The sequence below is a fragment of the Sus scrofa genome, chromosome 6, assembly GCF_000003025.6.
Source record: "Sus scrofa isolate TJ Tabasco breed Duroc chromosome 6, Sscrofa11.1, whole genome shotgun sequence".
Taxonomy (NCBI): Eukaryota; Metazoa; Chordata; class Mammalia; order Artiodactyla; family Suidae; genus Sus; species Sus scrofa.
The window spans coordinates 48,060,631-48,080,750 of record NC_010448.4 but is presented as its reverse complement, the minus strand read 5'-3'; the positions used below and the strand labels follow the sequence as shown (position 1 = coordinate 48,080,750).

Genomic DNA, 20,120 nt, shown 5'->3' with positions numbered 1-20,120 from the left:
GCACCATGGAGGTCCCAAACTAAGGGGGGAGGATCAGGTGTGTATGTGTGTGTGTGTACAAGAATCAGAATACTCGTGAGGGTAGAGTAGTTGCCAAGAGAAATAAGACAGATGTGCACACTTTTCCCAGAATCCCAAACCTGGTCCACTTTGGTGGTAGCATGGAACTGTCCCTGGAGTTCTGTAGTACCAGGATACAGAAGAGTCCCATTAAAGAGGGATGGATGGAAAGAGACTAAAACGCTTGGGTGGATGGTCGCAGAGATGACTGGACGGTTGGCTTGATGGATTAGGAGGTGGGTAGGTGATGAGGTGTACAAAGGAATGGACAGAGACGGAAACAGGGAGGGACAAATGGGTGACGGCAGAGGTGGCTGGAGAAGATGGGCAGGTGGGATAGTAAGTGGACTGATGGAGGAATGAGTGGGTGTAGGATGACAGATGAACAAGGCAGAGATGGCTGAATAAAGGAAGACATCTGGGTAGGATGACGGATTGGAAGACAAGAGAGATGGAAGGAGGAGAGAAGAAACAGCTGGATGGACAGATGTAGCGATGGCCAAGCAGATGAGATGCGTGGATGGTGCTGGGACACATGAACTGGATAAACTGCTGAGCCAATGAACTGCTAAAGGGTCTGCTTGGAACAAATCTTCTTAACTTGGTTTTCCTGGATGGGCATCAAGCAGTTCATGAACCCTCTGAAATCATACACAAAATTGTAATGCTTCCAGTAACTCTCAAAGGAGTTTGAGATTCCCCAAATTTTCGGAACGACTGCTAAGTGCCGTGTCAGACCTTCCCATTCACTGTTGTCTTCTGGATCCCCCACTGTCTCCAGCATGGGAAAACATACATAACTTCATAATATTAATTAACAAAATATTAATGACACTCCCCTTGCCCACCCTGCTGGGTAAATCCAGGTAAGTAATAAGGACCAATCACCAAAGATCCCAGGCATTGGGAAACAGTAGCAATTTTTGGACCTGCATTCAGTGTCTGGACCTCTGTGAATTCTGAGGCTCTGTGGTATGTGGCTGAAGTCTTTGCTTTTCAAGAAGCCCAACATCCTGGGTCACATGTGGAAAGGGGCATCTGGAGCCCCCTGGGCTCTGCGAAGGCCCACAGATTCCTGGGGGGGTGCCAAGAGAGCAGGGTGATTCAACCTGACCTGGGCCTTGGCTGGCCGTAGCCGCCCGCCACCCCCAACGTGGATGTTGACCGTGGTGGCGTAGCTGAGCCTCCTGGCTGGGGGCGGTGGGGGCTGGGGCTGGGGCGGTGGTGAAGGGGCCCGTGATGTGGGGGCAGAGGAGGACCAAGGGCCCCGGGAGGCTGGGGGGGCCTCTCCTCCAGGCCCCTGCCGCCGGGCCAGACTCTGGCTGATGTACGAGGCTGCCAGGTATCTTGAGAGGGCAGCTGCACTGGGGCCCAGGAGCTGACGGGTTGGGGGTGGGGGACTGTGGGGTGGGGTCAAGTCTGAAGACTCTGAACTGGCAACACGAGGGATTGAGTGGCCTCCTGGTTTGCAGCAAACCACGGTGGTCTGAACTGGGCTGGGGAACGGGCCCTGAACATCCTGAAGGCTTCCCTGCTCAGGCAAAGGGGCAGCGGCTGACACGTGGCTGTTGGCGAGGTTCTTCTGCTCCCACAAAGGTGTCAGTTTCTGAACCTGCAGGTCTGTGAGGCGTGGCTCCTGAAGCAGAGGCACAGCAGCTGGACCCTGGACATCTGAGAGGCCTCCCTGCTGGGGCAAAGGTGAGAGGGTGTGGACCCCGGTGTCTGTGAGGCCTTGGGGCTGGGGCAAAGGTGTGGCAGCTGGAACCTGAAAACCTGGGAGGTCCTGGGGCACGGAAAACACAGCCTCAGCTGGCATCTGACAGTCTTCGTGGCCCCCGTGTGCAGGCAAAGGGGAGGTACCCAGAATCTGAGTGTCTGGGAGGTCATGTTGAGGGGCAGTGGGGTGTCGGCTGGGACCTGAGGATCAACGGCTTGGCCACAGGCAGTGGCTGGGACCGGATCGTCCCTGGAACCTCCTTGCTGAGTTAATGTGGTGTTGGTTGGGCTCTGGCTGTCCAAGTGGCCTTCTCCCTTGGGCATAGGAGTGGTGGCTAAAACCATGACATCAGAACAACTTTCCTGCTTGGGCAAAGCTGGGGAGGTCGGCACCTGGCTGTCCACTTGGCCTCTATATTCAGTCAAAGGAGTGGCAGCCGGAACGTGAGTTTCCAGGTGGACTTCTTGATCAGACAAAGCTGTAATAGCCGGAGGCGGGCCGTCTGAGGGGACTTCCTGCTTGGGTAAAGGCGTGGCGGCTGGAATCGGGATGTTCCAAAGGCGGCCTTGCTCAGGCAGAGGCGGAGCCGCGGGAACCCGGGTGCCCGGGTGGTCTTGCTCAGGCAAACTTGAATCCTTTAGATCCCGGCCATCCAGGCAGCCTCCCTGCTTAGTCAAAGGTGTGGCAGCTTGAACCTGGGCTGCAGGGCTTAGGGGCACAGATTCCTGGGCACAGGTCAGCGGGAAGGCCAGCTCACATACCAGCACATGTCCAAAGGCAGGAAGGGGCCCTGTATACAGAGAAACAGTGGATCGAGTTGAGATGGATGTCCCCGCGTGGGCCACCTCTGCCGACCACGTACCTGGACCTCACCTGGCTCGGCCTGCTCATGCGGCGGGCAGGGCAACAGCTGGGGCTTGGCCAGAGCCCGCGGCCGGCGGCGGGGGGCATTGGCCGATGCCCGGGTCTCAGCCCGCTGCATCTGCTGGATCCGCTCACTGTAAAGCCGGGCCAACTCTCGCACTCGGGACGCTGACCTCTCCGATGTCGGGGCTCCCGCCTTCCCGCTCCCGCTGCCTCCACCCAGATCCGAATCTTCCAGGATCAGCAGTGGCTCGGGGAAACCTGGCCGGGCCAGCTGCCCCTGCTCCAGAGCCTGCCAGGCGCTCCGGATTTCTGAGCACGAGCGGAACTCCAGCTCCTCCGCGAATCCATGGTCTGAGGGGACATCCCGGGGCTGGAAATCTGGGAATGATACTCCCTCCCCCTCCTCTGGCCCCGCCTTCCTTTCTGCGGAGGGCTCCCCCCGTTTTCCAGAACTGCTTGCAGGGAACAGTTCTCTCCTGGAGGCTGGAGCCTCACCCGGCTCCTGCAGAGCTCCCTGGAGCCAGGAGTCGCAGGGGAGGCCGGGGGTGCTGGGAAGGCCAGGGATGTCGGGGACACTCGCCATGGCTGGAAGGCCGGGCACTTCAAAAACACCGGAGATGTCTGAGAGACTGGGAAGGTGGGGAATTGGGGGAATTTCAGAAAGGCTAGAAATTTCAGGGAGGTTGGGTACGTCAGGATTTTTGGAAAGGCTGGGAATGTCGGGAATTTCAGCCGCACTGGAACTTTCGAGGCCCTCTAAGACGTGGAGTGGGGAAGGCTCCCGTTCGTCCGTATCCAGTTCTTCTTCCTCCTCCTCTTCTGAAGAGTCCCGGCTGGGCAGGGCTTGGAATGCGAGGGTGTCACCGTCGCTTGGCCCCTGGGAGTCTCCGGGAAACTTGGGGATGTCGTGGTGGGGTGGCTGCAGTGGGCACTGAGGAAGAAGCCAAAGGCATCAGGGTGACCCCCAGTCTGGGCCTGCCCAGGCCGAGAGCCCCAAGGACACCACGAGGGGGACGCCGGCTCACCCCCGGATCCCGGAGGCCTCGTTGGTTCAGCAGCTCCAGGATTTCTTCAGTGATCGAGGTCCCAGAGGGGTCCAGCGTTGGGGGTCCGGGTCCTCCGGGTCCTCCAGATCCTCCGGGGGTCCGGAAGCTGGAACTGGTGGCTGAGGCTCTAAGTGGGGGTAGAGCTCCCCCTCACTGCCAGCGTGCTGCGAGGAAGGACGGGAAGGCGGGCAGGACTTGAGGGCCCCTCCCCTTCCCCCTAGTCTTCAGACCCAGGACTTTGTCTTTTGTTTTTTGTCTTCATAGGGTCACACCCACGGCATCTGGAGGTTCCCAGGCGAGGGGGTTGACTCGGACTTGCAGCCGCCGGCCGACACCACAGCCACAGCCACAGCCACATGGGATCCGAACCATGTCTGCGACGTACACCACAGCTCACGGCAACACCGGATCCTTAACCAACTGAGTGAGGCTAGGGATCGAACCCGCGTCCTCACGGATACTAGTTGGGTTCGTTACTGCTGAGCCACGACAGGAACTCCCCAACCCAGGACTTTGGAACTCCAGCTCCCTCCTCCATCAGACCCCAGAGTCCAGGTCCCAAAACCCTGTCCCAGAATATTTCTCACCTTGAGTCTAGGCTTAGCTGGGGATGAAGAGATGAGAAAGAGAAAAGAATGAAATGTAGGAACACGTGTTATTCCTTATAAGCGATGAGCTGCCCCTACGCCCCCCCCCCCATGAACACTGGTCAACCCGCGGAATCAGACAGACAGGAAGGGACGAGGCTGGGCTTGGGGGTCACTCACCATCCTGTGGAAACATGACATAAGGGTCCTTCAGAGGCTCTGTGGGGAGGACACAGTGACATCAGGGGCCAGCTCCCACCCAATGCCCAGCTCACTTGTTTTTTCGGCCGCCCCTTGGCATAAGGAGTTCCCGGACCAGGGATCAGATCTGAGCTGCTGCTGCATCCTTAACCCACTGTGTTGGGGGTCGAACCTACGTCCTGGCGCTGCACAGATGCTGCCACCGATCCTGCTGTGCCACAGCAGGAACTCCTAGCTCACTCTGAGGCAGAGACGACTCACCAGACTGTCTGCGGCCGCGTCGGGTAGCAGCGGGTCCTGGTGATGGAGCTGTGGGAGAGGCGGGTCACAACCCTGCTCTGAGCCCAACTCCAGCCTCCTGGGGGAGGACTGGTGGGGGGACTCAGGGTTCCATTTCCTTTACCTGTGTTCCTTCGTCCAGGGGTGAAACTTCTAGCATCTCGAGGTCGGGGAGACCCAAGTGGGGGTGTCAGGGGCTCTGGGATAGGCTTACTTTTGGGAGCACCTGCAGAGAGAGATTTGGGGCTAATAACCTACTTTCTCTTGGAAGTGATTCCTCACAGTTCCCGTTGTGGCTCAGCAAGTTAAGAATCCAACACAGCGTCAGCAAGGATGCAGGTTTGATCCCTGGCCTCCCTCAGCTGCCTCGAGGGGCAGTGCAGGCTGCAGATGGGGCTTGAATCTGGCTGTGCTGTAGGCCAACAAATGTAGCTCCGATTCAACCCCTAACCCAGGAACTTCCCTATGCTGTACGTGTGGCCATGAAAAGCAAAAAACAAAATATTTTTAAAAAAAAACCCTCTTTAAAAAAAAAAAAAGTGATTTCTCTATTTCCACATCCCCCCAACCCAAGCCCCCAACTCACAGTGCAAGCTGTTTTCAAGAAGAACTTGCTTTGCCTGAAAGAGACAAGGATGGCGGTTGAGGGACTGGTGCCTGAGCAACCGGGTCACGCTCCCGCTCATCAGTGCTGCTGCGGGTCAGGCGGTGACATGACTGGGGCTGACTAACCCTCACCACGACACGATGAGGTTGGTGCAGTTATTCTTCCCAGTGAGGAAAGGGAGGCCAGAGAGATTAACTGCCCAAAGTCACAAAGCAGGGATGTGCTGGAGGTGGGACTGAAACCCAGGCAAGCTCGCTCTGCAGTTTAACTAGCACATTCTAAAAGAGCCCCCTACGCTCAGCTCAGGGTTTTTCAGTATTATGGGGGAGGGGGAGCAGGCCTCCAGCACCCTGAGGGCCCCCAGCGGTGGCAAGAGCTGTACCTTGGCAGGGATGGAGGCAGGGTGGTTCTCGAAGAAGAGGCGCTGGAGACAGTGAATCCACAGCCTCTTTTCTTCTTGGTTTTTGGCCTGGGGGTGGAATGGGGAGCCAGGTGTGAGGTCTCAGGGTCGAGGGGCAACCTGCCTGCCCAGCCCCACCTGGTGCTTACCTGGAGCAGGTGCCGGTGCTTGGGGATGGTCAGATCGGACACCTTGAACCCCAGGGGGTCTCGAGGGCTCTCACTCACGCTCAGGTTGCAACACTGGAGGAGGGGCAGGGGGGGAGGTGAGCTCAGAGGCCTCAGACTCTTCCATGGGCCCCTCATGTGCTCCTACCCCGCTAGAACGATGTCCCCTTTCCCCCCGTGGACCCTCCTCATCAGGCTGGCCTCAGCTCTCCCTCACCAACCCTCCCCCCAGGAAGACGCTTGCCTGGTGGACAAACTCAGGTCTTCCTGCTCTGGGCCCTCCCCACCTCTGCATCCTGCTGGCCTTATCCCTCCTCCTCAAACCCTGTCCCCCTCCTAGGACCCAAGAAAACATGGCCTCCTTAAGCTGGATTGTCCTTCCCTGCAGACCCGCCCCAGTCACACCTGTAGGTACACAGGTAAAGGTGTATAAAATACGCCTTGCAGGTCCCATTCTGGTCCTGCCCCTCTCCCTGAACTCACAAAGATGTGGCCCTTGTAGGTGTATTCCGGCCCCCGGCGCTTGGCCACAAGCAGCATCCGTGAGAATAGAAAGAGCAGCCGTTCACCCCCTCGAAGTCGGGGGCCGCCCCCTCCACCACCTCGGAATGCACCCTCCAGCACCAGCTCCCCAAAGGCACTGAGCTCTGGGCCGGTCCAGCCACCCAGCCGCCGCTGCACCTCCTGCAAGGGCCCCGCCAGTGCAGCGGGCACAGAAACACATAGTGGGCGGTGAATGCATGTCAAGACACAGGGCTTGGCAAGCAGACTGTGTGGTCCCGGCCCACCCTCCGAGGCACTGTGGACCCCCCAAAGGCCTTCACGCCCACTCCCCTCAGGCAGCTGGCCCCAATCCCGCCCAGGGTTACCTGGAGGCGCGCAGCGTGCTCCTGCTTGCGTTTCATGTCATTGATGTACCAGGCGACCGCTGTCATGGACACGATAGCCTCCTCCACCATCTCCCGGCCCCCGGCATCTGGGCCCTCCGCCCAGTGCTTGCCAAGCTCCTGAAGGGCAGCAACCAGGCACCCAGGGAAGGGAAGAGAAACAGAAAAAGAGAGAATGTCAAGAGAGAGGCGTATAAAGGCCAAGCCAGAGACAGAAACTAACAGGCAAAGACAGGATGTGGAATCAGCTGGTGGCAGCTCCCCACTGCCAGCAGACCCTGCCCCAAGTGCTGGCCCAGTTTCTAGGGGCGGATGCATCCCTAGGCCAGGGCCCACACTCCAGGGGCAGCACCAGGTGGCCAGTGGCCAGGCTCTTGCCCCTCCCCAAGCAGCCCCCAGGGCTGACAGCTGACCTGCAGCAGCAGATGGTACTTGAGGATGCGCTGAACGGGTTTGAGCAGGAAGCTCTGCAGGGGCAGGGAGTGCTGGAGCTGGGCCTGGCGCTCCTGCAGCCACACAGCCGCTGGCGGAGACAGCGACAGCTCCCGGAGTAGGGCCAGGGAGCTGGGGGCACAGCAGAAGTCAGGGGGACTGGCAGGGGTCTGGGAACCGCCAGGGGCGGCAGGGTTCAGGGGCAGGTGGAGGGGAAGTCAGATACTGTCGAGGTCTGGTAGGGGTGGCAGCTGGAGGGGTCCGGGCGGAGGGAGGCTGGCTGGCCAATCGGCTCGGGGGCACAGCCTGGGGCCCAGCAGGGGCTCCTCGCCCCTCACCTTGGGTAGTTCATGCAGTACAACGTGTAGATGTCAAAATCCTCGCTCTGCGGGCAACAAGGGAGTCAGGGAGACCTCAGTTCCCAGCTCCCCATGACTCCCATGCCTAGCCCGGGCCTGCTCCCCCTCCCGCGGAGCCCCCCCCCCCCCCCCCCCGCTCATGCCTCACCCTCTGCACGAAGCATTCGGCAATGCCCCCGGCACTGCTGCTGCCCTCCAGGTCCTCCAGGAGCTCGCTGTGGGGGAGAAGGAAGGGTGAGGGATCCCCCCAAGGGAGGGCTCCAGGAGGCTGGGGCTCTGGTGGCTGCTGGGATCTCTTAAGGAGGTGTCACGTCCAGGTAAAGGGACCACTGATCATGACACGGAAGACTGTAACCTCCCCAGACTTTGTCCTTGGTCAGCGTTACGTTCCTTGGCCTGAGATCTTGCCACGGCTGGCATGAGCCTGGGGGTCTCAGGGTGTGACCCAGGGAGAGGGGTGTCAGACCCTCAGGGCTCAGATGATCTACTGTCACGGCCCTCAGGCCCCACATGAGCCTTGAATTCAACACAATCCTGGACCTGACATAGCGCTAGACCCATCTCAGGGCCTGCATTCCTCCTGATCCCTGCCCAATGTCATGACGCCCCATGTTCCAGCTCGGACAGGGCATCGTGGGGCGCAAAGGTTCATGTTAGCCTGCCTCCCCTGACCACGACCACCCCCCCAGCCAACACCCCTGCCCACCCCACCTGTCTCTGACCTGCTGAACTCATAGATGTCTTCGATGTTGGCAAACAGCGTGCCCACCTGCTCCGCACTCAGCCCCAAGACCCCGCCATCCAGCAGAGGGCCCAGGTAGTCCTGTGGGGATGGCTGGGATTACCGAGGGGGGAGCGGCTGGCCTGGGACCCCACTGCACTCGGGTGCCCACCTGCCTCACCTCCACGATGCTGCGGAGGTCCCGGACATAGGCCCGCTCTGTCTCCACGATCTCACGGGCCACACGCTCCAGCCGCGAGGGTTTTGCCGAACTGGGGTTCCCCACAGGTGACAGATGCAGGCGGATGGGGGGCCCTGGAAGGGGCTCTGGCCTGGAGGCGGGGCAGGCTGGGGCAGGCCCTGGGGCCGGGTCTCCCTCGGAGCCCACCGTGCTCAGGGACGTGGAGCTCCCAGAACCTCGGGGTGAGGCCATGGCGGGGGGTGCAGGGGCTGCTCAGGTGTGGAACAGGTGATCAGGGGGTCTCCCCAACTGAGTACGTGCGCTCAGCCCCCCCCACGCACCCACCCCGGTCACCATCTCTCCCATGGGCTCCCTTCTCCCCTCACTGTGCTGCCCGGTCCAGCCCTGTCCCCTGCCGGCAGGGTCCTCTCTGGACTGCTGGCCTCCATTCCTTGAATCCAGCTCCCCATGTCAGCCTGGGAGAACTTCCTAATCTGCCTGTGTGACTCTGTGACTCTCACAAGTATAGGCCCATTCCTGCCCTCGGGATAAAGTCCAAACTCCTCAGCTCCACAGGGCCCTGGGCAAGGTGGCCATTACCGACCTTTCCCATCTCTGCTCCCTTCCCAGGCCACACTGCGGACTGCGTCAAACTCAGCTTCTTCAGTTACTTAAAGAAGCAGCTGCCTCTCACCTGTGTGCTCACGCACACACTGTTCCTTCTGTGCGGAATACTCTTCCCTGCTTCTCTCAACTCACTCCTCCTCATCTTTCAATTTTCAGTTTAGGTGTCCCCTCTTCCAGGAAGCCTCCCTTGACCTCCCGGACTGGGTTCCCACAGCCCCCTGGGCTTGTGCCACCGCATCCTCTGCACGGGGCTCCCCTTGCTGACTAACACAGTCTGGGGAAGGGTGGGTCTACCCCCCCCCAGACTTGGAGCTCTGGACATGCAGGGCTGGGGCTGTCTCCATCAGCCTGTGTTGCCAGCCCTGCCCGGCACCGGGCCAGCTCCAGAGGGCTCCACAGGGCCTGGAATGAAAGAAGGGAGGTCCACCCCTCCCTCGACGGCTCACCTGTCCGAGTCTCACACACGGCTGCACAGTCACACTCTTCACCTCTGCGGCCGAGGCGAGGGCTGGGTTTGGACAAGCCCAGTCCACGGGCTCCCTCAGGCATGGCTGAGCGGCTTCTGCAGAAAAACCCCTTTCTTGCCTATCGGGACCCCATAGGCCTCCCTGCCCCCCCTCGGAGGAGCGGTGAGAATTAGGAGTGTGGGCTAAGACCAGGGAGGGGGCCCTGGGAGAAGCTAGTGGGGGAGACAGAGACAAAGTGACAAAAAGAGGGAACAAGGAGAGCTACCACTGAGAAAAAGATGGAAAGGGTGAGACAAAGAAGACCTAACGAGTCGCCCAAGCTATGAGTCTGGTGTGTCTGGGGCCAGGGGCTCAAGGATCCTGGGAACGTTAGGGCTCCGGCTTCAGCCGAGGGCGAGGGGCAGGGCTGGGAAAAAGCCGTGGGCGGGAGGCCGCGGGGTCCCAGGGGAGGGCGGAGCAGGCTGGGGAACCGGATGCCAGGGTCCTGCAGACGGCTCCCTCCCCCGCCGAGGGCTGCGAGTTGGGGCGGGCTGCGAGTTGGGGCGGTTGGCCCCGAGTCCTCGACCCCCTCTGGCCGGTCCCTGCGCGATCCGCTCACTGTCTCCACCGCCGCAGCTCCCCCGCAGCGCCTCCCTACACCCCTCTAGCCCCCAACTCCCGCTGGCGCCTCCGCTCGCCCCCCGCCGGCACGCCCCCTCATTGTTCAGCGGCAGCGGCGCCGCCCCCTCCCCCAGCCCGTCGGGGCCCCTCGCCTTCCCCCTCACCTCCCGGGGAGTCTCCAGCCCCAGAGCAAGGCAGCCCGGTTGCTATTCGACCCTCGCACGGTCTCCGAGGAGGAGCAGAACCGGGGCTCCCGCGTCTCAGCAAGTCCGAGGTGTGAACTTCGTGCTCTCAGGTTCCGAGAACAAACTCCGGGATCTCTCCGAAAATGGGGTGTAGTGGTCCGAATTTCTTTGGTCCTCTAAGCAGAAGATGCTGGGAGCCTCGACTCTTGAATCTCAAATTGTAGTGCTGGGAACCCAAATTCCTGAGCCTTCTAGATGGGTTCGTGGGTTGGGGGGGAGTCCGTATTCCTGAGTTCCCCTAACTCTAAGAGCAGGAATTAAACCATCTCTAGGCAGGAGTGCAGGGAACCCCAAATTCCAGGGTCCCTTTCCCTTGAAGTAGTGGGCGCTTCAGCTCTAAACAGGCTGGGTAGGACACTAGGAGTCCGTATCCCAAGTTCCTCCAACCCGGGGAGTCTTGGACTTAGCTTTCTGGGAAACTCTAGAGGGAAACTCCGGTCTGGGATCCTAAGTTCTTCGAAACTGAGTGCAGGAAGCTGGGCCTACAGGGTCGCGCGGGGCTGAAGGGGACTCCTGGCTTCTCCAGGAGGGGGCGCTGGGCACCTGGATGTCTGGGGTCCTCAAGCTTGGACGCTGGGTGGGGCCTGGGCTTCGGGGGTCTCTCGGGATGCGGTGCAGAGTTTCGGGCTGTTGGAGTCTGCGACTCTGGACCCCTCAGGCTCCAGGATGGGTGGCACGGGTCTCGGACGGTGGCGGCGCCACATCTAGGGCTGGATAGTCCGGTCTCAGCTGTGGGGCAGGGGGCGGTCGCCCGAGGCCTCCCCTCCCCCCAGCCGCCCGGGCTCATATCCTGTTCCCGCCCGCAGGGGGAGGGGCCGCCTTCCGGCTGGCCAGCCAGCTAAGGGTTAAGACCCTTCCTCCCCAGGCTCTGAATATTCATAAGAAGGCGAGTCCCAGGCAGGCTACACCCCCACATTCCAAACGCCTTTCAGACTTTTCCCTTTTACAGCAAGAGCCTTTGAGGCGTGAGAATCCGGAACTGGTAACGCGCTTTCTCCTATTGGCCAACCCAAAGGTTCCTATTTGTATATGCAAAGATGAGGCGGAGCTAGCCAGTGAGGTCACGTGGTCAAGAACGACTGAAGGACCCCGGGACGCGAGGGTGCGGCCGAAGCTCCAGTGGCGCAATCGGTTAGCGCGCGGTACTTATATAGCAGTGCAAGCGGAGCAATGCCGAGGTTGTGAGTTCGATCCTCACCTGGAGCAACTTTTCTTCATATCAGTATTTTAGAGATTTATATGTCTTATTGATCGAGCCGAACACCTACATCACTTAGAGGAATGAACGTTTCGATCTTTGCAATTTTCAAACTGGAAAGACTCCTGGGACTCTGACGATGGTCGCTAAGGGAGTGTTTTGTATTGTGGGAGGTGCCGTTCTCTTCATCGTCACCAGGGGGTGGCATCGCCTCTTAGATGCCTGGGTCTGCAAATCTCAGTTCAAGACTTCTGCACATGCCAGACTTTTGTGTCCTCTGCAAACTCTGTATGTGACACTCTCTCCTCCATCTGTCTCTGTCTTGAATTTCTTCCCTCCAGTTTTGTCGAGATATAATCGCCGCATATCATTGTATTAGTCCAAGGTGTACAAAATAACAACCTGAGATAGTGTATAAAGTATGAAATAATTACCAGAACCGTTAACATCAATTACCTCACATAGGTACTATTTTGTATATGTGTATCTTGGAGTTTTCTCTGTCCCTCCTCATTTCGAATCGATTTATTATTTTTACTTTAACAAATTCTGAAATTTGTGACCCTTGTATGTCTGGTCTCTGTTTAGAGTTTAGGTGTGAGTGATAAGAGCAGTGAACAAGACAAAGTCAAAGTCTCTGCCCCAGTATTTGACTTTCTAGTGGGGGAGGCAGATTGCTATAAAGATCTAAGTCCATTTTATATGTTAAGTGGTTATAAACAACAAACGTAATGGAAAAAGTAGAGCAACATAGGAAGGATGCGGGTTGCAACAATAGCAGTCAGGGACCATCTCACTAAGGACACATTTGGGCAGAGACCTGAAGGAGGGGAGTGAGCTATTGGGACACCTGGGGAGTAGTCCAGGCAGAGGAACAGCCTGTGCAAAGGCCCAGTGGCTGAAGCGTGTCAGACGTATCGGTAGAAGCTAGCAAAAGGGACCAAAGATGAGAGCCAGACTGGGTAAGCCGGTGAGGACTTAGGACGTTGGCTTTTATTCCATTTGACTCAAGTGTCATGACAGGTTTCCTCTGGCTGTCTAGAGGGGGAGTGTTGAAAAGTCAGGGCAGGGACCAGAGCCAGGAGACAAGGAAGGGGTTCAGGTGGGAGATGATGTTGGATAGGATCAGGGAAGGGACCAGAGGAGGCAGGAGGGTACATTGTTACAGCTCTTTGGGGTGAGGGTTTGAGAATGAAGAGTGTTAAGAGGACTGCTTCCCAGGTGTTTGGCACTGGTACCTGGTGGTAGGTGCCATTTTCTCAGGTGAGGGTTGGTTGGTTGGTTTGGAAGGGGCAGAAAATCTGTTTTTGCAAAGGGAAGGACCAGACCGTGTTACTTCTTGTTCTTTCAGTGTCTGCGTGCCTTGCTCTCGCTCTCCAGTGTCTCTGGGTTTCTGTCTCTCTTTCCCAATCCTCGTCTCCAGGTATGGGGGACTTGAGCCTTTTCCCAAAACTGGGCGGGGTCTTCCTGTAAGGGAGGTTAGAGATCAAAGGCAAGGGCCCGCCAGTGGGCAAGGGGAGAGGGCCAGAGAGGAGTGAGAGGGCAAGGAGGGGAGGGGAGGGGAGGAGAACACTCGCAGGAGGGAATAGGGTGGGGAAATAGGGTGAGGAGGGAAGTGGAACTGCGAGGATGAAGAGCACGGAGAGGGAAGAAGGGGGGATGGGAGAAGGCGGAGGAAGGGGGGATGGGAAGGAAATTGAAGCGGGGGGATAGAAGACGGAATGGGGGCAGGAAGGGAAGGACATTAAAAGGGGAAGGGGAGAAGGGCGCTGGGGAAGGGCTGGAGTAGGGGGGAAGAAGGGGAGAGGAAGGGAGGAGGGCCTGGGGAGGAGGAACTGAGAGAGAGGAGGAGGGGTGCAGTAGGGAGAGAGGAGGAGAGGGAAGTGGCGCGGGGGGAAGAGGGGGAAGGAGAGGAAAGGGGTCGAGGCGGAGGGAGGCCTCCGCGGAAGGGGGGCGGGCCGCAGGCACTGACGCGGGGCGGCTTCCGGGCGCGGGGCGCTGGGCTCCTCCGCCCCAGGGTGGTTCCCGCCGCCCTTTGCCTTGTATGGTCCGAGGACGCCGCTCTCCCCCGGGGCCCCGCCCTGACGCGGCCGCGACCCACAAACCCTGGCCTCGCTACCGCGACCCCCACCCCGCCTGGAACGTGAGGCCGCGAGCTTCCGCGGCTCAGAATCGTCGAGGTCCCGCAATCCCGAACTGCCCGAACCCCGACCGGCCAAGATTCCGGAATTCCGAGGTCCTAGGGGCGCGGAAAGCCAGTTCTGAACGTTCTGGGACCCCAAGGGTCTAGAAGTCGCCAAGAGACCAACGCTGATTCCAAAACGTTGAGATCCTAGAATCCTGAAACTTTCAAGCTGTCCCCCCGACACTCCCGCGTCCTGGAAGGCCGGGCGGTGAGACCCCAGGACGCCCCAGCTTCCGGGGCCACCCCTCCCCCACCCGCCGCGCCCGCCCTGGGCTCGCGCCCCGGCACATTCCGTCCTCCCCACTCCGCCCTGCCCTCCTCCCTCGGGCCCGTAGGGACGGAAACATCCCGTCCCCGCCCGCGTCTGGCCGAGAGCTGGGTCAAAGAGCCCGGCGGGACAGGAGCGCCGGCGCCCCCCCACCCCCACCAACGCCCGGGAACTGGCTCTCCCGGTTTCTCCCGGGTGACCTCACCTGGCCCCGCCCTCTCAGGTGAACGGCCGGGGCAAGTGACGTCACTTCCTGCCAGGTAAGCGCCGCAGGCGGCTCAGCTCCAGGAAGGTTTGGAGGAGCTAAGGGCGGACTCTACCCCGCTTCTAAAAAGGTCCACACCCTCCTCCCCTCTCTGACCGCCTCTAGACCGCAGAAGAGCCAGGATTCCAACTTACAGATTTCTTTTATTTAAAAATTCCAAAAAACACAAAAATAAACTTTTAACAATATATTATTACTTAATATATTATTATAGTATACTTACTTATAACAATAATTATTCCATTGTTTCCAATATTACAAAAAAGAGGAAGAAAAATACAGGGAAGCAGACGACCCAATATATATAAATACTATAAAATCTATTAGAATAAATAAAGTCGTCATAAATAAAGGGCCCAAAGGCGAGGGCGGGAGAGCAGGGGGTTGACGCTGGCTTTGGCTACTTGCTTTTGGAGGGAAATTTGAGCACCAGGATACCCCCTCAGGGGAGGCTCCAGTAACCATCAAACACTGGCACCTCCGTGTCTAGGGAAAAGTGGAAGGGGGCAGAGGGGGGCTTATTATTCACAGCATTGGGCAGGGGAGAGGTGGGAGGAAGAGGGTTCACTGCCTCCCTCAGATTTGCTACATCTTTTTTTAAGACCCCAAACACTCCTCCCCCCTAATACCATGACCACCTGAGCTCACACACTGGGGACCTGCCCCAGCATGCGGTCAGGGGAGTGAGTTAATGCACTCTGGAAAGTGAGGGGAGCTACTTGATTAAGTCCCTCAGTTCTCCACAGCCCTGGGACCCCTTGTGGTGCCCACAGCACAAGAGAAATGGCCCCCTTAAGATCCAGCTCATCTGTACTGGGCAGGCACTTGTCACTCAGAAACAGAAATACGATTGAAGATGGGGAGTCTTCGGGGAACTGCAGTTGGCTGGGGTGGCCCCAAAACCCCGGCATCGAAGACAGGTGAATCGGATCCCCCCAGGCTGCTGCCACTGCTGGCATATTCGTCAGGATCAGATCCCAGGGAGTGTGCAGAGGGGCTCCGAGGCAGGCCACCCAAGGGCCCCCAGATGCTGCTGGGAGTGGCCCTTCGGCAGGACGGGCAACAGGCCGGGGTGGGGTCCCTTCGGGCCACAGGGGTCCCAGGGGCAGCAGAGAAGGCAGAAGGTGAAAGTGGAAGGTCCCCAGGTGGTGGTGGTGGGGAGCTGGAGGGCGAGAAGGAGCATGAGGACAGGGAAGGGCCTGCTAGGCCGGGTGGTGGTGGCGAGGTTCGGCGACCGGAGGGCAGGCCTGAGAAGCTGATACTCTGGCGCAGCACATGCGGGTGACCGGGGGCAGCCAGGTCTTCGCTGGGGTTGTGGATGAAGTGGCAGCGAGAGCCGTAGGGGCAGCGGCCCTGGAGGTAGAACTTGTGGCAGAGTTCCGTCTTGTACTTGGGGTGGCGGCTGGCCTGGCGCAGCTCGCCCAGGCCATGGGCAAACTGGCACTTGGCCCCATAGCGGCAGCGCCCGCTCTCTGAGAAAGTCCGACATAACTCAGTCTTGTAGCGGGAGGAGGTGGTGGGGGTCGAAGTTGGCGAGGTGGGTGAGGGCGACAGTTCAGGGCCTGGGCGGGGAGCCAAGGGTGCAAAGCCTGGGGGTGGGGGCACCCAGCCGCAGCTGCGACCTTCCACCAAGCTGGTGGAGCGACCAGGTAGGCGGGCAGCGACCCCAGCCGGGCTGGAATCGGATGAGTTGAGGCTCCACAGTCCCGCGGTGGCCCAGCCCGGGCTGGACTCAGTCTCTCCGTGGTCGGAGGATGGCAGGTCAGGGCTCAGCGACAGGAGGCTCTGTGGGAACAGGGATGGGTTAAGACACCGAAAATACAGGGTGACGCCCCGCCCCCAGCTGCAGAGCACCTAAAAGCTTGCCAGTCCGGTTTGTGGGTTCCTGGCTAGAACTCCACCCGCCCGCAGGAAAAAAATACGGGTTCCGGATCGCAAGAATCTCGATTCGGAGGTTCTGAGTTTATATTCGCGACTTAAGCTCATCCCGAGGGGCCCAGGAATCCCGGCTGCCCGGCAGGATCAAGTCAGGACACACACCGCTGTCTTCCAATTTTAAGCCTCTGGGCCTCTCGGGATCTGACTACACTCATCGGGTTCTCCAGTTTCACAAGTTGGAGACGCGAACAAAGTTAACCCAGGAGTGCGGACCTCTTGGGTTTTAGAGTTCCCAGAGTCGTCCTCTGGGTTAGGGAGTGGGGAAGCAGAAGTCGGCTTCCCCTCTCCGAGACTCTAGCCCCAGAAACGCCTCCGCGCAAAACCGCGCCCTCAGCAACTACTAGGGGTAAGCCAGGTGTGGGGCCATTTCCGCCTCCAGACAGCCCCAGCCTGAGAAAAGCCCTCCAGCTTTCCACTTCCGAAGGCCAGCCCACCCGTGTTTGGGCTGAGACCACAAAGTCACGGGCTCCATTTTCACCTCCAGAGGATCACACTGGTCTGAGAAGAGGCAGGATCCTCCCGGCCGGAGTGCGAAGCGCTAAAGAGCTTAGTTTGAGAAGGGAGCCAGAGTCCCGGGAGGGAGTTTGCGGCGCTAGAGGGTGAGACTTGAGAAAGGAGTCAGGCATGGGGACTCCGGGGTGCAAATCAGCGGGGGCTCACCTCGTAGATGGCGGTGAGATCCATGGCGGCGCAGAGGGCCGAAGGCTGAGGGGCCGGCCAAGAGTGGGAGCGCTGAAGTCAGGCTACAGCGGGGCCCGCACAGTGGCTGCATTTATTCAGCAGGAGGGGGCGTGGCCTCGAGAGGGGCGGGCCTGGGCGGGCGGGGCCAGGAGGGGCGCTTCCCGGACGCACCGCCCCAGCACAGCCCGCCCGGCCCAGGACCAGTCCCCTTCCGCCCGGCTGCGGGCCGGGACTTGCCTGATCCGGGTCCGCGGGCGATCGCGACCCCGCGGGGAGTGTGTGGGGTGAGGGGTGTCGGCCCAGTTTTCAAAGCTGGAGCCTGAGGCGCGGAGAAGGGAACTGGGACAGAGGTGGGGGCGGGGCAGGGCCCCTGGGGGAATTGACCGGGGCAGAGGCCAACGGACGGGGGCGGGGAGAGGCCCACTGAGTGCAAAAGACAGAAATGGAGGGAGGCAAAAAGACAAACACTGGGAGACAGACAGACACACACACACAGAGACGCACACAGAGGGGAGACGGGTACAGAGAGGGAGAGGGGGTAGAGAGAAGGAAGGTGGGGAGGCAGAGATAGAAAAGACGAGATATAGACGGTCCCAGACGGCAAATTCAGAGCAAGAAGTGGGGGGGGGGCACATAAAGAAACAGAGAAAAAGGGAGAAGGGAGGGGGGGAGAAATAAACATCCACAAACAGAAATTCTCAGGAGCAAGATGAAGAGACCAATAGGCCCGATGGAGAATTCTTTTGAGACCTGCCAGCCTGACATGGTCTCGCTCCCAAATTATCCAGGTCCCAAGACCTGTACCGCCCCACTCACGAGGGTAGGAGGAGCGCTGCCCCGACACCTGGCTGGAAAGGGGCCTCTTTCCCCAGTTCCAGGGCTTCTGTGACCTCTCACCCTCAAATATATAATGGCAATTCTAACCGCTACCTCTGGGTTAGGCATGAAAGTGCTTTACGTACATTAACTCAAGGAGGTATTATGCCCATTTTCTACACAAGGAAACCCAGGCACAGAGAGGCCAAGTTATTCTCCAATTAGTAAATGACAACAGCTTAATAACAGGGCCTTGAATTATGTTACGAGTTTGCACTCCGAGAAGCTCAAGATAGGAAAAGGTTGGAGATCTCTTGTTATGGTGGAGGGTTTTCTTGGTGGAAAGCCGTCTGGAGGTGGAAAAAGTGGGTCATCATCAGCTAATAGTCGGATGGGTCTCAAGAAAAAGGGACGTGCCTTGAGAGAACGCTAAATTTGCACAAATCACTCCCCCTATTGGCAAATTTTTTACTGTCAAGGGGTTGCCCTGCATGAAGCTCAAGATAAGGAGAAAAAACTAATTTTTAAAGGGGGTCTTGGTGAGCTGGCTGCCCTGAGTGAAAATAAGAGGGGTAGAAAGAAATCATTGCCACGCAGTTATCATGGTGGAAAGTTCATTCTTGCAGGCTGCCCCTGCAGACCGCGGGTTTGTATTGAGGTGGGGAGATTCTGCTAGGCACGCCGACTAGCTCGGCCGACAGAGCTCGGGGGAATCCCTGGTGCGGCGCCTTCTGGGGCCGAGGGGCCTTCCTGGCCGGTCCCGTGAGCTGGGAGTCTGCGGGCGGCTCTGGCACGGTTGCAGCCTCCCTCTCGCCTGTGACTCACTCGCAAGGGGCGGGGGAGGAGGGGGGCTTCCTGGAAGCCGTGACGAGGAGGCTCGGCCCGGACGCCCGGGTTCCTCTCTGTAACCAGGGCTTCTGTAGCCTGTAAACAGAGGCTTGAGGACTACGGGAAAAGGGGGAAAGGGGAGGTGCCTGGCACCCGCCGCCCGTTTGTGCTCCAAATCCCTGTGTCGCTAGTACGGCTCAGGCGGCGGGAGCACGAGAGGTGGGGGGCACCCTGGAGTCCCCGGTGTCCGGCTCGGCTCTGGCAGCGATCCCGATGGAGGGATCCCAGTTTCGATTCCCTGGAGACAGGGAACATTTCCCATCCTTGAGTCAGGATGACCCCCTCCCCTCTCCCATCTGCTGAGTCATCGGCCCGAGAACCAGGTCGCTCTGATTGGGCGACTCTCGCAGAGGCTGGAGGGGCCTCTGCGCGTTGAAGGACGGACCACCCATCGAAACACTGACGCGGGGTTGTGGTCGGGAACCAAACCGGGGCCTCGGCCCCGGCTTGCTCAGCACTAGGGGTCCAGGTCGCTAAGCAGCCTCCAAGCTTAGACCCTGGAGACCCAGCCCCCAGCCCCCTGCTTCATCAGACCCAGGAGTCCGAGCCCCCAGCCTCTCCTCCCTCCGATTTAGGAGTCTAGCTCCCACCTCCCATCCCCCTCCCCCGCCCCGTCCAGGCCTCCGGCTTCCCAGCCCTGGAGGAAGTTCAAGGCTGGACTCCGCCCCGCTCCCCACGTAGCCAGCGGGAAAATCCGTGGCTCTGGCGAAGGCCGGGAATCCCCTCTGGAATGACGGTGGGGAAGGGACGGCCGGGGTCCCCCGCGGGGCGCAGGGGGGGTAGGTCCCGCGCGGGCAGACCTAGGGGGAAAGGGGCGGAAACCAGAGAGGCTAAAAATACTGCGAGCGCTTCCGGCCTAGGGGGGAGGGGAACGGAGAGCAGAGTTTCCAGAAAAACAAGCGGGGACGGGAAACGCGGGGGTGTGAGAGCCGGTGCGAGTGCGCGGGCGAGCTGGGGGCCGTGTACTCGCGGCACGTGTGCCAGGGCCGCGCGTGTGCTCGGCGTGATTGAGCGGGCGCGGCCGGTCAGGCGGCGCGTGTACCACACTGTGAACAGCGTGTGCACCGCAGGCGTGCAGGGGGGGCTCCCTGGCTTGCCTGGGTGTGCGGTTGGGAAGGAGGTGTGGGACCCTGGTGCTCCCACGTTCCTGTGTGAAGGTTGTGTCCTCACAACCCGCCTGACACAGCCCCAAGAGGAAACGCGTGAGGCCGCCTCTGCAGGTGTGATTGACCCCACTGTTTACTCCAACCGTCCCTGGGCTGGGAGAGTGTACTCAGCTGTGACTGTCTTTGAAGTCGCCTCGGTGAGAACGTGTGGCTCACATACCTACCCGCACATCTGTGTGTAGCTCTGAACCCCCGTGGGGTCTGGAGTGAGGAAGCGCGGAAGCCCTTGAGGCAGGCTGGTGAGGGGATTGACTTTGCCCCTGGT

General features: G+C 59.6%; 2 protein-coding genes and 1 non-coding gene across 3 annotated transcripts; 1 reads left to right on the top strand and 2 right to left on the bottom strand.

The window, feature by feature from the left end:
- PLEKHG2 (pleckstrin homology and RhoGEF domain containing G2) lies at nt 750–11,219 on the bottom strand. The gene is given in 21 exon segments (XM_021094371.1): nt 750–1,945; nt 1,948–2,567; nt 2,651–3,563; nt 3,670–3,765; nt 3,768–3,854; nt 4,278–4,294; nt 4,458–4,496; nt 4,740–4,787; nt 4,882–4,983; nt 5,344–5,377; nt 5,747–5,833; nt 5,914–6,006; nt 6,415–6,615; nt 6,801–6,938; nt 7,232–7,382; nt 7,589–7,635; nt 7,758–7,824; nt 8,332–8,432; nt 8,512–8,780; nt 9,585–9,700; nt 10,370–11,219. Coding segments are annotated over 20 exon segments (4,080 nt in total). The 5' UTR covers nt 9,688–9,700; nt 10,370–11,219; the 3' UTR covers nt 750–1,078.
- TRNAI-UAU lies at nt 11,564–11,656 on the top strand. The gene is given in 2 exon segments: nt 11,564–11,601; nt 11,621–11,656. It is a non-coding gene; the product is annotated as a tRNA-Ile (tRNA).
- Nucleotides 14,516–17,019, bottom strand: ZFP36 (zinc finger protein 36, C3H type, homolog (mouse)). Its single transcript, NM_001168419.1, is given in 2 exon segments — nt 14,516–16,151; nt 16,965–17,019. Coding segments are annotated over 2 exon segments (981 nt in total). The 5' UTR covers nt 16,989–17,019; the 3' UTR covers nt 14,516–15,194.